At 35.4% G+C, this 17986-nt stretch overlaps 1 protein-coding gene across 1 annotated transcript in view; it reads right to left on the bottom strand.

The window, feature by feature from the left end:
• LOC113235762 (G-protein coupled receptor Mth2-like) overlaps positions 1 to 16066 on the bottom strand; it is a 168610-nt gene extending 152544 nt beyond the window's left edge. The window contains exon 1 of the mRNA XM_026471651.1: positions 15549 to 16066. Within this exon, the coding sequence (XP_026327436.1) occupies positions 15549 to 16049 (501 nt within the window). The 5' untranslated portion in view covers positions 16050 to 16066. The remainder of the gene's footprint in view (positions 1 to 15548) is intronic.
• Between the last annotated feature and the right edge of the window lie 1920 nt (positions 16067 to 17986).

The following is a 17986-nucleotide window of genomic DNA, read 5'->3' as shown; positions in this document are numbered from 1 at the left end:
GCAGTACAAAATGCTTTCACACAGTTTGTGCAGTCTAGATCGTCGGAGTTCTATCGCAAAGGCATTAATAACCTTCCCATTAGATGGCAGCAATGTATAGATAATAATGGCAACTATTTTGATTAAATAAATTTGTTAAAAATTTAAAAAATAAACAATTTAGATTTTCAGTACAAATCGGCAATTTCATACTTTAACCCCTATTATATCATTATAGCTGTAAAACTACAGTATTCGCAAGAGAGTGATGACTTCTTCTTATCGTGTCGAATGTATAGGTACCACATTATAATGCATGCCATCATGGTGAAAGGATTTGCCAATCGACGAACGGTTTTTCTTTATAATACCAAGTGGCAGCACGAACAAGTCGTGCGCTTGGTGGTAAGTGTAGCGCAGGCTGGTTAGATTATATAAAGCAGGCTGGTGAGATTGTATTATTTTGTATTTGGAACTGTATGAAAATAAGAAGGTTGTTGTCAAATGAACATCGAGAGAGTTCTAGACAAATCTTCAAACTGAAGGCTTGCAGTAAATCTTTAATTATAAATTTATTCCTCTTTTATTATTAAGAAGTACCTCTCTCTACGCTACAACCACGGCTACGCTCCCACATAAGCAATACGCCTGTCCTTTTTTTATTATGATATCGGTATCAGGTGAGGGCACGAACAAGTCGTGCGCCCGGTGATGAGCGACTTGCTTGTCCATAGCAATTACACTGCCTCTCGGAGCTTTCAATCGCAAAAATTTGATGTGCACTGCCACCGCGCCCAACGACGTGTCGACTATTAAAATGACGACTCTATTAAAGCCCATTTGTACACAATAATTTCATAAGACAAAAATCAATAACATTTACTACTACACTACTTTGTAGCATCAAAGAAGCTCGTTTAAATACTTTGATGTACCTATCCTTACAAAGTTGCGCGACGCCTTGACGCGCGAGCAATCCAGCTAAATGAGTCGGGATCGCTTTACGTCCTGATTGATACCTATCTCCACTAAATAATCAACTCTATTTTGTATTAGAGATAAGGAAAATTTAAAAAGTAAAATACTGAGTCAAGACTGTTATTTTGTCTCTCACTTTTTTATCAATGTCGCTCTCACACATGCACTCAATTCTCTGCATCATCTAAATGGAGTATCCTCAACTGGGCCTAATTTATTTAAATAATTTAGTAAAAGTGTGACTGGTACACACACAATACACAATAAACTTCTGCCTTTCATTCACGAGTTTTTGCGCCCGTATAAACCGTCAAAACGTGAAACTCTATTTTACGTTTTAACAACTGTCATTGAGTTTCACTGTCTTCTTCAAGCTTAAATTATTTATACAACACTAGCTGTTACCCGCGACTTCATCTGCGTAGAATAAAAAGGTACTTCGAGTAGCTTATAGAAAATATTAGTTCTCCATGCAAATTTTCATCCCCTATTTCGCCCCTCTAAGATTCATTTAAAAAAATAACAAAAAGTAGCCTATATCCTACTCCTAGGCCCCATCTATCTCTATACCAAATTCATCAAATTTAGTTCAATATACCAGTTCATTTCGCATTTACAATATTAAATTGGATGGAGATGAAAAACAATTAAGTATATGCTTCGGCAAAAGTACCGTAGTAATCGTAAATAATTTTAATACAGTGGACAAGTTTTAATTAATTCAAATAATTTTAAGTACAGTAGAGTATATGTAACATTAACCTAAATCTAGTAGCAATTCTATCGCAACTCTATTTAATAACATAATTATAATCTCGCCAGATAACAGATATTAACTTCATTGCCTATTAAAAACCTGCGCTACACTGCTGTTAAAGAACCGGTTTCGAGATGGTTTCTTTATCACTGGCTTTATGTGATGCTGCTAGTGCAAATGTCATAAGAAGTTTTTTCTAAATAATATGCTTAAAATAAAGCCATTTACGCGTGGAGTTAATGAGAAAGATGAATTTTAGTAAAATGTGAGACATATCCCTTAACCCCATTTTAACATTTTGTATTTTTTTTTTGTTATACCAAGTAATGGGACTAACAATGCGTGCGTTTGGTGGTAAGCGACATGACTTTCCATAACAGTTGCAGTGCCGCTCGGAGCTTTAAATCACACAGATCTGAGAGGCCATGTCACTGCGCCCGCCATCCTGAGACGTAAAAGTTGGAAAGTCCCATGTATCTGTAATTTACCAAAATCTGTATTGTATACTGTTGTTTAAATATATCCCCGACGTTACAATGATAAAACAAAGCTGCTTCAGTGTTCAAGGTAAAATAGCTCGATAAAGGAAGCCAATAATTTACTAAAATAAATATGAAATAAGGTTAAACCTTTTCTTACTGATGTCATGTACAATAAGTTAATTATTATTCATCATAAAAATTTCAACGCACTGACGGCAAGTAAGAATCCCCCTACACACGTGGCCATTCACAGCAAATTAACTGAACGAATGAATGAATGAATGAACATAGATTCAGACCCTATCGACGTTTTTTTTTACTGCTACTGACCATTTTTTCAATCAAAAACGACAAGTAAAAAGTATTTCAACATTTCTATAACAGTTTTCATTTCGAGATCATGACTTCATGACGTTTAAATTGGGATGGAATAACAAATCACATTGAATTACAAATACAAAAACAAGTGTTATTGTCTTGGCCTTTGAATGTGAACACCTACATCACTTTGTTGAGATAACATTTGACTAAGTATGGGAACATATTGAGTTGCTTTGTTGAATGATGTGGACGGGACTATGAATATATTACGAGTGTACATAAAACAAACAACTGTGTTTACAACGGATTGTTTTGTTTTTAGTAATAACAAAGACTTTAATTACAGAATTTAATAGGTTATTGATTGATTGCCGACCAATCAGGCAACATTCGGACCCTACAAAAGGATCTATAAGTGCGTTAGTATACAGCGCTGTTGTTGCCACAGCGAGCAAGCATAAATCGTATACTTTTAATAACAAGGCTAACCACTATACAAAAAGGAACTCTGTAGTATCAAAACCAATATAGTGCAAGTGTTCGTTTGAGTTCCAAGATGTATATTTATTACCTATACATATATTCGTAGGATAAAAAGATAGAACAATGTTAAGGAGTTTACACCGTTCTTTGTTTGTATTCTCTCCTGGTTTTTTATTTAATATTATCGCTAATACTTCGAAAAGTTTGTTTTTAGTGAGAGTACCTAGTATCCATGTGAAATTATCTAATAAAAAACAAAATAAAAGCAACCGTAAAAGGGCCTGCATTATCTTTGATCCTATAAAAATATATTCACCTATAAAATGTTCAGAAAAGTTTCAAAACGTGCTAACGATCCTTTAAAATGTCGCTATAAGATTGTATCGTCTTGTTCAAGATAAGCGCCAAGGTTTTCAATTTCTACTTATAAAGATCTCCGTAACAAACTTCACACACACCAAACGCAAGACGGCGCGCGGCGCGGTTTCCATTACAAAAAAAATTGACTCAATTACGCGCAATCCATCAGACATTTTTTTTACGTCTAATTGACCGATGAAATGAAATTAAAAATTAAACAAACAGGTAGCGATCATTGTTTGGGGTCTTGATGTGACATTTTAATTTGTCGATTTCTAAAATTAATTTGTATGGAAACCACATTGCGCTTTATGCTCCGATAAAATCCATCCACTATTTCGGCGGACTTTTTTTTCGAATTTGCGTACGTGCCTGCTTTGGTGAAAAACTTCATTTTTATAAGTAGTACACTGGACTTCCATTGCAAATTGTCTTCGTAAATCAGTGTTGGACGTTGGACCCAAATAAATACGCCGCCGTCTGTCTCTAATCGCGTCAGTGCAATGAGGGGTCTTTTTAAAGAAATTACCTACGTGAAGACGTTTAAATGCTTCGTATACACAAGCGAAGTGTTTACTAGTTCGTAGTGCTTAAAACCTTATTGTAATTATTTTATTTACAAAATTGTTTTTCGCCTTCATTTTTTGGTCATTCATTTTTTAGTCCTATAAGTGTTTTAAGCTTCCTAAAGTTAAAAGACTTCGACTCGAATTATTCTTCAGTTTTAGTCTTATGACTCAAGACTTGAGGGTTAAAAGACTAAACTAGTCGCGAGGCGTTAAAAATTAGTCGAGGTTTTTTAAAAGGCCTTAAAAGATTGAGAGTCGTATTCTAGAACTCTACTCAATGCTCAAGGCAGGATTGCAATGGAAACACAAACACTGGAAATACGACCCTAATGGCAGGTACTTGAGTATGATTTCGAGTGCTTTAAACCATACTCAAATCTTGACTTGAGCATTGCGTAGAGTTCTAGAATACGACCCTGAGTCTCTTTCATCGCTACTTCGGAGGCGTCGCGAGCGGTTCTCGGCGCCCACTACAACCCCGCGCCCTTGTGCGCCGCACACCCAGCACCATAGGTAAGCCGGGAGTGAATACTGTAACAACCCGTACTCGTGCCTTGGTGAGCACAAATCTCCCCCTCGGATAGGGTTTTACTCATACTCCATGACGCAGCTTTTGAGCTATGTAGGACTTATTTAAAGGTATTAGAACTTAGGTACTCCGATGTGCAGTTTCTTCACCAAATATTTTCCTTTACAGGTAAATAAAAAATGATTATAACTTATAGAGTACCTTATTTACCGATATAGAAATACCAAAGTCAAATACCTTCATAAATATGATAATCATAATAAATAACAATAAAATTGGAATCCGGAACTTTGAAATCACAAATAGTAATATAAAAAATTTCAAAGAAAGGAAAATGATTATAACATGATATTTCACCAAGACAGAATATTCTTCCCATCCTGTTTTATTATTCTTCCTTTTTTAAAACGTTATGTCAAGTATATTGTATATATATATATAATACCTGAAATAACAAATTCCTGTCTCAATGTAACTCGCTTGTTGGGCTGAAAATAATTGGCCCAGTCGTTTATTGCGAAACGCTCTATCTTAGTCGCTTTATCCCAATCGATTATTTCAGCTTGATCCAACGCTAATTATTCTTTCTTACGTTTACGTCCGGAGACGGATGTTGTTGTCTATGAAACAACGATTTTTCTAGAGTGCAATCGCTATAAAGTGAGTGAGAGAGTCATTAAGCTTTTTCTATTGGTCTGCACTGCCAGCAAAGTATAGTAAGTCTTCCTTTTCTTCTACTCCTCACTAGGAGAACGCTCCCAGTCCCCTGTATAAGCATCAAACTAATCTGTCCACGTTCTCAAGGCCATTTTTTTTCATTATCGATCATACTTACAAATAAATTACAAACTTGCCACGCTAAAGCCTAAAAAGATTTGTTCGAATGTTGCAACTCTTTGTAATTATTAGGACTACTTACTAAATACATTATTTATTTAATCTGCTATAGACAGTATTTAATTTTAATATATTTTTTTACAGCGAGGTTACAACCTCGCTGGATGATGGTACTATCAAACGCAAACTCACAATGCAGAGCGTACGTACGTTATGTATATTTGTTAAAATTAACTATTTCTTCTTCTTCGCCACTTCTGAAATGTAATAAATATTTGTGTGTACGAATACGAAAAGACGATCAAAGTGTTGCTGCATTATATAGAATGTTGCTTTAGAAACACAGAATTAACGTCATTTCTTTAATAAATTAACTATTATTGTGCTTGATTTTCTGATAATTGTTTATCACGCACACGAATACAGCGGCATATCAATATTCCACCACGCGTTATTTTAGTACGCTTTGGAAAGTTGTCTTCGAATAGTAAGTACTATCGCTCACCTTCTCCTACGTACATATTTTTGTCACGGTATTTTCCTTTAACGTTAATAATAACAATCATTTCATTCCTTTACGCGCAAAGACAATATTCTCAGAGATGTAATATAAATCATAAATTCTCGTAAAAACCTGATAAGCAAATAAACAATACTTCGATATTATACGAGCACCTTCATGTCGATTTTCCTTGCCAATGTTTTGCTCTAGAAATGACAGCTACGTTGCTAACTGGCAGAACAGATATAATTACGAATTCAAAAGGGTAAAGATAATACTTACAGAAACAAGTTGTCAAGCATGAAAGACTGTAAAGTCGCAGGTGGTGGGCGAGGGGAAGAAGCCATCGATTTTCCCTAAAATATTCGCTTCATCGCTCCCAATGATTAGGGGACTCGAAGAGATAATTATTTGGCTTGACGACTACCATGACTCAAAGGCAGATGTTTGATTCGGCGAATCTCCCTTTTACGACGTCACAGAAGGAAATACAGTAATCATTGTCTTTCCTTATGATAGCCTACTTCCCATAAAAACATTTTTACGAACAATAGCGACAAGATAATTAAATTTTAACGAATCTAAAATATGGGCGCGAAGATCGTAATCATAAAGATCTATACCTAAATGAACGCACAATACGTACTCGGTGGTCATACTTCGTTTTGTAAAGCGGAAATTTCATGAGTCATAATCGTAAGCGAAAGTTTTTCGTCACGCAAACAAAAGGAATTCCGTTTTTTGACCGTAAATTCGTGTAATTGATAGAGATAAAGGGAAAATACGGCGGCGATCCCGCACCGCGATACACAACCAACCTCAAATGTGTCCTCGAGGTGCAATATGGTATTAAATTATACACCTGAACCACCATTAACTTAATAATTAATTACAGGTTGCCGCGTTTAAAATGTTTTTTTATTCTCACAAAAGTAATTGGCACCCTGGAATTCGCGTTGCGAACTCATATAACAACATTGTGCCAATTTTTAATTTTTTTTTATGATAACATGAGACGGGACTAACAAAAAACGCATCCGAAGAACAGAATATATAGCGAAATATATAGATTATATATACAGAGTATATAGATTATATAGCGAAAAGAGAATAAGTACGTTACGAAAACAACTTCGTTATTCAAACTAAGGCCTACGTAAAGGTGTTTTGAAAATTTACATATCTTATTTCGTTTCGGAAATATAAAATCGAACAATGGTCTATCTGACATCCACAGCGAAGAAGAACGAACGAAATGTACTATGTCCTGAGAACAAGTAGTCTTGCACATAGACCTTTGTTCTACGGGTGTGTCGCAATAAGTAAATCGTAAAGATTTGAGGAACACTGCCACTGCGAACGTCAATCTTAAGCTGACAAGTCCCATCTGCCTGTAATTTCACCAGCACCCTTACCCTTCAAAACCGGAACGCAATAATGCTCACATTACCGCTTGGCGGCAGAAACGACGAATGTATTATATAGACGAACTCTTTCGCAAGGAACTCTACTGCTACTAATGCCAATTGTAGAATATCACATACCTAAAATATTATGTACTTACAATTACGTAAAAACAAATGTTCACCGTTTTATTTATAAGCAACAATCACTCAATGTGTCGAGTTTATTTGAGTTACCCAGAAAAACAAAGTTAAAATTTGCTAATGCACCTTTCCTATTCCCAGAAATTTTTGTTTCGCTTGAGAACACCTGAAAATTGATTTACATTCTGATATTAATAAATAGCTAAAGACTAGCTCTAGTAATTAACTTGAAGTTTCCAAGTTGTTAAAATGTTGAATAAAACTAATTATTACTTCTATAAGAGGCTCGTTAAACCACGTAAGGCGTTCCATGATGTGACATTTTCTAAAATAATATACGATGACCTTTGACACAAAAAATGTTAAGGTCATGTTTTTCCGATATAATATGTATATAAAATACATATTTTATTATATTATATCGGAATTATCATAATGTTTTTACTACCACAACAATCATATATTTTTAACCGACTTCGAAAAAAGGTTCTCAATTCGACTGTTTTGTTTTGTGTGTGTATAGTAGGGTAGGTACAGATCTGGCGAATGCGCCTGTTTGCTCTGCGAGCTGCACAAGTGCATTACGTTGTGCGATCTGTTTGCATGCCGTTCACGCGCAACATATATTTAATTGCACGCATGCAGCGCACGCGCAGCGCACATACAGCACGTTCGCGGCGCATTTGTCAGATCTGTACGCACCCTTATGCGATTACTCCCGGCATATGTGAACCGATTTGCACTGCATTGCAAGCATTGGTCCCACTTAAATGTGAAGAAAATATTCCACCTCTAACGGTGGCAAACTAGGAGGTGACTACGGTTTCGCACACTTTCCGGTAACCGATTGTTAACTTTTTAGTTTCAGGTTGTATGTATATGAAGTAAGAAGTTGGTTCCTTTTTTTAATAAAAATTACTTTATTATTATTTGTGAAAATACTCCACTGGTTTCTTATTGTCATTGACACAAAGATAAGTTTCTTTGAAGTGGCAACACACGCCAAAAATTATAAGTTTGAAGCCCTTGTCTGTACACGTGTGTAAAAGATACACAGGTACACAGACAGCACACAGCATTTTTGTTTTTTTAATTCAAACACCAATTTAATTACATACACCGACATACGTTGAGAAGTCCCATGTGTCTATAATTTCACCAGCACCCTTACCCTTCAAAACCGGAACGCAGTAATGCTAACATTACTCCTTGGCGGCAGATATAGGTGAGGTGACAGTACTTCCCTGGACGAACTCTTTCACAACAAGCGCTACTGCAGCTAATGTTACTTCCGCTTGTCCGATAGACTTAAAATTTGGTATTACTATGAAAATCCAATGAGATTAACATACTATGGTGACCATGATCTGACGCTACGAACAGAACAGACTATCCAACTACTTATAGTAGAAATATCCTCTTCATTAACTTGGTTTCGACTAGTTGCTGGCATACAAATGGAGACTTTTTAGAATATGCTGCCTTGTATATAGTTACAGTTGTTTATTTATCTATAATTCTTGACGCATTTGCTAAAAGACACCATCTAAAACTCATAACTTCCGTACAATCACCCATTTAGTCCATATCGTTCAAACTAATCGTTAATAAATCAACTTTATTAATAAACTATTTTTTACTCTGTTATGTAGGGCTTTTATAAAGTTATTGTCGACAGAATTACGTGACTGAATGACTTTATCAAATTTACATAATTATACATACGAAGATATAAATATTGGGTACAGAAATAGTAAAGTTAGTAAACTTTCCTTAATTTGGCCAGTAGTACAAATATACTGATATCGCTTTAGATATCTCTATATCTATATGTCAATGTCGAATTTCAGTTTATGTATATCCCAAACAGAATCTTAAACTTCAATATCTTACTCATCGTTTTTTGGCACATCAAAATCTAGAATTAATAACGTGTAATCATGTATACTATTTAAGAGAGTGCGGTGAAAACAATAACTTCATTTTAATTCCTAACTTAATATCTTCTCTAGTACCTTACCCATATTATGCGAAAGGACCAAAAATACACTCTATAGTTCACAATGTTAAACGATACATTATAGTAGAGTAAGAACCAGTCTGTTAGAGTCAATCATAGACAATTAGTAGAGTCGTAAGGGTATCGCACGGTATGCAGTTATTGATTCGCGCCTAATTTCCGATTGAACGACGTCGCGCCAGCCCTGCGGGCGGGAGGCGTGACAGATGTAGGGCTGTCACAAATTAGAAAGTTAAAAATGTTATATTGAATTCTTATGTTTTCGCGATTGTTACACATAGGAAATGAAACTATTTTCCCGGATTTAAATCGCGTATATTTGTTTTTCAAACAAACCAACGTTTCGGGCCCTTTACAGGTCCCATGGTCACGGTCACACTGACCAGTCAGTCAACTGTGTCAGTTTCGCACAGGTGATCCAAAAAAGTTTTAAGCTTTCAAAAAAATTTGACAGCTATTTTATTCACAATGTTTTGTCTCACCATTCTACGAGTTCCAAAACTGCAAACTTGTAACACATTATGACACAGATCGAAATGAAAACTATACTTATCTGACAAATCTTACAGCCTATCAAGTATGAACGTAACTAATATATGCATTCGAATAAAGCACTCTAAACACCTACAACCCTGACTAAAGAGATTATCTTCCCTATTTCCTGTTTGGACAACCCTAGTAGAAGGCGTGGACGTGGTCATGGCTGTCACCCGCTACACGACAGGTGATCTCAGACAAGCTAGTAATTGCCAATCAAAATGCAGTTTAGTTATCAAGCTGTAAGCCGTTTTATACTTATGGCACGACTTATTGACTGTCGGGAAGTAAACAAAGCACTGGCTTTTTTTACGGTTTCGGACGGGAAAAATGAGTACTTTCTTTGAATAGGTGCGAAAATGTAAACAATACTACGTAACTGAATCTAAGTAGATACATTGCATTTATCTTTATGGTCGTTCATCGAAATGGAGTAAACATAATTCAACTAATAGAGCAGAAATAATATTAATAAAGCAGAAATAGACATATGTAATTTAAAAAGAGTATCTGATATAAATCGTGCACTAAAGACTGCATTTCTCATCAAACTGGCCATAACTTTAGGACGGCAAATTCAAACTAAAACCCCTAATACCTAAATTGTGCATGAATTTTATTAAATCGTTTCTATAAATCATATGATATATAAGAACATTTTTGAATGCATGAATGAATATTCTTTATTACACATTAAAATTACCATGACAACACAGAACAGTAATGAAAGCATCACAGAGTAAGCCAATGTACAACAGGCGGCCTTATTTCTTCTACTAAGTACCTATTTCTTCCAGGCAACCTTAGGATATAAATTTAACAGTTGCAAATGGATGTGCAACCAAAGAATATCGTGTAATGAAAGCGTTTTAAATAAATAAACTACTCATCAATAAAGTAAATATATGTATAAATAATAATAATAATAAATACATACCTACATTATTAGAACGTATACATAAATATTAACATATAATAATAAGGTTACTTTAGTTTTATAATTTTGAAATAAGAGTATTTATTACAAAACAAATAAAATAGCAATAATAGTATAATACTCCACTTGATAATTAGCAACCATACCGTACATAGCGCTAGCGCTATCTAACGCTGACAAGGGGAGTTTGGAAATAGCCACCCCGTAAAGATAGGGAGTTTCGAAATGGCCACCCCGTAAAGATATAACTTTTTCTCACGAAAAAATGTCAAAAAATTACACTATCACTACCTACCTACTATCATGAAGAAAAATTACTATCTAAGGTCTGACACTATGGCCTATTAGACGCCTTCGCCTCTCCCGAAGGATGAAAAAATTTTAATATTAATACTGACAATGTTGCCACAATGTTACTGTCGAACGTCAAAACATCAAAATCCGTCAACAAAAAATTCCTTCTTTCATTTGAATCAATTATTGAGTGACAAATAAAATACGGCCCAAATAAATTACTTAATATTTTATAGCCGGATTAAAAAAACCGCCACATAATTTTTCGCCCATATTTAGTGGTAAACCACACTGACGGCGGCTGTTAACATTATTAGCCCTGCTTAGGTATACCCATGCTAATAGAGCTATACGCACGCTACACACAAACTGAAACTGGGTAAAGCTGTGCATGCTACAGGTAATTTATACTTCACCTCAAAAAAATTTTATTTCAAAGGTAAGCAAATTAAACTTTTAATTGTTATGCTTTTGAAACTCTATTGGATGGATTCCCATGAGATGGACGAGCAAGAAACCGTTTCCCATTTCCATAACACAAGTGCTTTAGCTACTTACCTTGGGATCAGAGCAACATATGTCATGTTTTCTAATATTTAGTAGGTATCAAGTTTGAAGCGATGACCTTTATCCTGGCGGCGTCTTTATTAGTTGTTTTGTTTTGTTTGGTAATATACAGTTCATTCTATAATAGTTTACTTTAGTTTATTTCTCTCAACAATTACAAATTACCAATTTCATACAGTTACGTGCCATTTCAAACTACTCTTCGAAAAGTGAGCGTCAGTTTACAAAATAATGAAGAAATAATTACACAATAGGGAGTCATAAGTAAACAATAGTGTACATATACAAAATCGACATAATTAATTAAACTAATAAATAGTTGAATTAAACTAACAATGTCAAGTGTATACAGGAAATGTCAATATGGATTCTTAATAACTAATAAATCATTTAATAAATGTATATTACAGTATAACAATACAGTGAATGTCCAGTTCATTAATAAATATAATAATTTAATTTAATTTAATAAGCTTGAATAATTGACGTATTCTTTTAAAAAAGTATCCGAAAAATAAAGTGAACGAGAGAAAGTACCACGTCATCAACCCATCTATACGTCCGACTGCTGGGCACGGCTCTATTGTCAGGCAAGGGTTTAGTCCATAGACCGCCACTCTGGCGTTACTACATTTTCCGAGAATTGTGAACCTTCTTTGATGTGCAAGTTTCATCACGATGTTACCCTTCATTGCTCATAGTAAATTTCAAATTAAATTTCGAACATAAATTTCGAGAAGCTCAGAGCGAGCCCGAATTCGAAGCCAAGACATCTGCTTGGGAGGCGATATGTCAAACCATTAAGCTACCAAAGCACGGCGAGAGAGAGTCAAATAGTATAATTAAACAAAGGAAAGTTCATAATTATATATTATGTCTTACGTTATTATTTACACACGTGCGAGTCGTTTATTCTAACTGATACTTGAATAAAATTTTACAAATTCATTTGACATTTTAAAAATAAACACTGATATTAACATTTTAAGGTTTAAGTAAATCTACTAAGAATAGCTCCAAGCGTTTTGCTACGTCATTAGAATTATACGTAGTGCCTTTAACTTTATTATAGTTAAAAGGTCAATGTTAAACGCTAAACTAACTTTAGAGGCGCAATAGTAGTTAACTGCTAAATAGTTTAAAAACTTTATTATCAAACGAACGTTTTTTTATCAAGGAGTAGTACATTTTATAGTACTGACACACTTTTTATTTATAGGTTTATTGCTAACGATGAGTCGTCTCGGTTTTTTTTATAGTATCAAGTGACGGGACGAACAAGTGGTGCGCCTGATGGTAAGTTACACGCCTGTCCATAACAGTTGCAGTGCAACTCAGAGCTTTAAGTCGCAAAGTTCTGAGGGTCACTGCCACTGCGCCCGTTGCCCTGAGACATAAGTTGACAAGTCCCATGTGCCTGTAATTTCACCAGCACCCTTACCCTTCAAAACTGGAACATAGTAATGCTGACATTACTGTTTGGCGGACGAAATAGGTAAGGTGGCAGTACTACTAAATGTTCAGTATCCACACTTAATATTTTGCCCCAATTTGTACCCACACGTAAGTGTTTTCTATTAATGTATTAACTCGTTTAGTATTAAGACCAATAACACTGTTATATTACATAGTAGTAGTAGGAAAGTACTGCTACCTAAGCTATTACTGCCGCCAAATTTGGTTTTAAAGGGTAATTAATTAAAAGTGCTAGTGAAATTACAGGCACATGGGACTTGTCAACTTATGTCTCAGGGTGATGTGCGCAGTGGCAATCCCTCAGATCTTTGCCATTTTTAGCTCTGAGAGGCACTGCAACTGCTAAGAACAGGCGTGTCGCTTACCACCAGGCGCAAGACTTATTCGTCCCGTCATTAGATCATGAAAAAATCTAAACATCCGTTATTCCAGTTTGCTGGATTATTTTTTAATTTTTTGTAATTTTTCTATTGACTAACGTAATAACATACTTTTAACTTACTTTGCACGTTGGAAATTAAAAAATCGTATACGATATAATTGTACCTCGTATAAAAAGCTATTTCTGACGCAAATATTCCAAATTTGATTTGTCTTAACAACATCCGAAACACTCTGAATGATTACAAAACACTGTATCCTGATTTTCAATGTTTGAGATTGTCACGATAACATGCCGTTTAATTTGCGAAATGTAAAAATACAGCGTGTTCGGATTACATTACCTATTTCTGTTTTTTTTTCAATCCAAAAGTTTTTTTTTTCTAAAATATTATAATACATTTTAATCAGTTGTATTTCTATCACATTAATTACTTTTTGGTTGGTACATGGTATTCATGCAACTCATGGTATGCATGCAATAGCTTTAGAACGAAAATACGACCGAAACAATCCGCCAGAATTGTTTGCTTTATTGACTTAAGGATTGTTAACTTATGGAGATAACACATATAGACATGCCAACATCGTAATTATTTATTAAATCATACGTAGATTAAACTATTCATTTATCATATTGTAAGGAATTTCGATTATCGTGACATGTCAATTTATGCATTTGACTTTAATTCATTTAATAAGTACATGTGTAGATATTATATAGGTACGTAGTGATTATCACTAATTACAGGTTTCTTACCGATTAGTGACAATTGTTTAGGTCATAACCACGAATGCCTGACAATCTATAAGTACGTAGTGTTCAAGGTCATATAGCAGTAGTACCCACAGAGCTCCTTGTGAAATAGTACGTCTAACGTACGTACGTACGTTTATAAGTATTATTGAAAACATAATCTTTTTTTTAACTTTTAAGTCTGCCCTAGTGAAATAATATTCATTTGCATTAAGATACAATGAATCGTAAAATGTACGTCCGTGACCGGCAGTAGAATGTGTGTAAGTTGATATTAGCTATAGTCAGTACAAATATTTTATATTAATTATTAGGTCTGCCATTAAATTATAACTTAAGTGAAATAAACTTACTTTTTAAATTCTGTACGCCTAAAGTATTTATTTTGTTTACTAAGTACCGATCTATTATAATTGAAGAAGGATATATAATATTGTTTAAATAGCCTGTTATGTAAACTTTAAGGGTGTATATTTGTATTAAAAAGTATGTCCAAACGCGAAAGCCTTTTTGCCACAAAAAAGCATCAATGTATTCTCATATTAATAATCGATCTAGATGATGCATGAAAATCTATTCGTACACTTAAGTAGTCGGAACGGGATTGTTTTACTGCCGCACCTAACTTTGATCAACTTGAACTTGAAAATAAAATATGCACAGCTATATATGTGTATTTTGATAATGCGAGGATTAAAGAAACGGGAAAGTAATGTTTGTCGGGAAAACTTACGTATGCGTGTCACTGGCCTACTAATTGTCAAATCCATCAACTAATTATCATTGCTTTTACATGAGTGGTTAAAGTAAATTGCTCAACATTAGGTACTTACGACTGGGGAAATATAGCTACATATAACTCGTGTAACGTACATTTTATATAATGTTTTCCAGTACTGTTATATCGTATAAAATATCGACGAGAACTAAAGTAATCCCCAAACATATCAACTGATAAGAACAGAGTCAATCTCCTCTTGAAAAAATATACTCCATTTGGCGTGTCCAAGAGCGATGCTATCGCTTGAACCAGAGAAAAACATATTTTAAAAACAATGAAGGGTATTCACTTTTATCAACGCATCTTCTCTCGAGGGGTACTGAAAGGCCGTGTTGAATAGCAGCCCCTGCGGGCACGCCGGCAGACTATCAGTTCAGTGAATGGCTATTAACCACCTCGGGCGAAGATAACGCTGAAAGGCGACATTATCCTGTCGAGTGTTTGCTCTCATTACCTGCTCCTCGTTGTCGACCTGCTGCAGCGTCATCGGCTCCGACACAACCCGCGACTTATTCACTGGTGCGCCACTCTCACTCACTGCACTCTCCACCATGTTCTGCCCCTCGATAACTTCCCAAGGCACGTCGCTGCTATACTCCGCGACGTTTAGCAAAGAAGGCCCAGAGTGGAACCTCCAGGGCAGGTCCGTACCGCTTTGCCGCGGACGACGCCGCTTGTGCCGCACTTTGTGTCTCGTGAACCTCCCAAACTCCACTCCGTACTCCTGCAGCATATCATTGTAGAGCGAATCCAAGTTAACTTTTACGTTGCGATGTTTAATAACACGCCGAGTGGTCGTAATTGTCGGAACTTCGGTTGTGATTGGCTCTCTGCTGAGGCCCTCGTCATCCCAAAGTTGTATCCGCAGTATATTATCATGCGACGGTATGTGGGCGCGCGTCGCAAGCGCGAGTGTCGCGAGTGCGAGAGCGAGCGCGCGCGCGGACCCAACCATCTCTCACGGCGGCCGCGGGCCTACTGACTAACTCGTCTCGCTTTTCCCGCGATTTCCCGATAAGGGGCTACGAGTGTAGAGCTACGGGCGCCGCACGCATTCGGCATCAACGGCACTCCTTGGCGAGATAATTATCGCTACGAAGCGTTATCGCGACATATTTGATGATAAGAGAACATCGCACCTATCCAACACGCATCCAAGGTCGACACACCGCCTCTCAACACGGGTTTCGTCGATAAATCGTTCAAATGAAACAAAATTTTTCAACTAAGTAAATATAATCTATTATGAAATAGTAACACAATTAATTGTGATGTGACAACCGATACAATTGATTACTTTAACTACAAAATAACATTTGTACTTTACAATTTTTAAGCGAAATGCACAATTGATATACGGTTTTTGGTAATAAAATTAGACAAACTTTAACTTATGTTAAAAAACGTCGGCAACAGAAATAAGTAAAGACAAGTCTCTATCAACATTTGGCAAGACAATATTGCACTAATGGAACAACGTAGAAAAATAAATAGTACAAAATATAACAAAAATAGTGTGATCTATAAATTAGTATAATAAATAATTTCATATTTTTGGATACATCTTTATTTAATCTGATTCACATTAAGTACTGTAAATATTCATGTTCACCAGAATCTCACAAAATTACGTATTAAGTATCTGATATTTTAATTGGTATATATATCTGTGACATTACCTAAGACTTTAATTTCTGTGAATTTAACAATTTAACTGTGAATGTTTAGTAGTAATATCTCTTACTAAAACGGTGAACAAAAACATCGGGATGATATATATACAGAATTTAAATGTTTCGCTGTTATTCACTAAATGATTATAACCAATTACAAGTTAAGAAACTTGTGATTGTACGTTACGTTATGAGTTATTTTTGTTTCCCTACATTTCGGAGCGGGTACCGCATTCCAGGCACTGAATAGTTTAAAACCATCTTCACGGTTAAACGTTTGGTACTTTGTGATTTCGGTGGCTTCTCGTAACACACGTGATATGTAGTGACGTTCTCCGTCGACAGTTACAGTACTTGCTATAGTTGACTTCTTTCTTCCACAGAAGTCAGTCATAGCACACAACATCTTACACAAAATGACACTAACCACTTGATTGAGCTGCATAGCCTCCAAGTATCACGTTTGGTACGAGATGCCATCGAGATCACAAAGTACCAAACGTTTAACGGTGATGATGGTTTTAAACTATCCAGTAAGTGGAATCCGGTGCATACAATAATAACAACAAAAATGCTCCAACTTAAGTTTCGCGTGTGGATACAGTGAATGTGGTTTGTCGAAAAAAGTGAGTGACAATGCTAAAGATGAAGGTAGACGCCGACAGCGAAGATGAATTGGGTAATAATTATAGTAAATATGCCAAATAATCAAGTTTTCCGTGCTATACGAGCACTAAAGTAAGAAAAATTTGATAAATAAGTTCCAACTTCAAGGGTTCTTCTAATTTTTTTTTTCGTAAGATTCTGATCAACGAATAAAAACGTGTATGCATGTATTTCTACATTATCCTTTGGATTATAGTAAATGTTTAACATATGTACAAATATTCGAAACTACAACCTACACAAACACCTCATTTAATTACATCAATGCCTTAATCTATCAATAAATGGACATACAAAAACCACGAAAAAGATGTCCGAGGTTAACCTATACAAACGTAGTGACATGTAACGAAATATAAAAAACTAAAACATTTAATTTAAATTGTAACGTCATTGCAGTACTGCCTAAATTTGCTTACAACAATTTAAGGGCCCAAAAACACCATATTCAGCTTTTACTGGAAACTTAACAAAATGCGCCATATTTAGCTTCGACTCAAAATTACTTGAACACAAGAGTAATGGAATATAGCCTTTCTCGTAAATATTGATC

Source organism: Hyposmocoma kahamanoa, unplaced genomic scaffold, assembly GCF_003589595.1.
Source record: "Hyposmocoma kahamanoa isolate Upper Pololo Valley unplaced genomic scaffold, ASM358959v1 88, whole genome shotgun sequence".
In the NCBI taxonomy this organism is placed as follows: domain Eukaryota; kingdom Metazoa; phylum Arthropoda; class Insecta; order Lepidoptera; family Cosmopterigidae; genus Hyposmocoma; species Hyposmocoma kahamanoa.
This window is presented reverse-complemented; position numbering and strand designations above follow the sequence as displayed.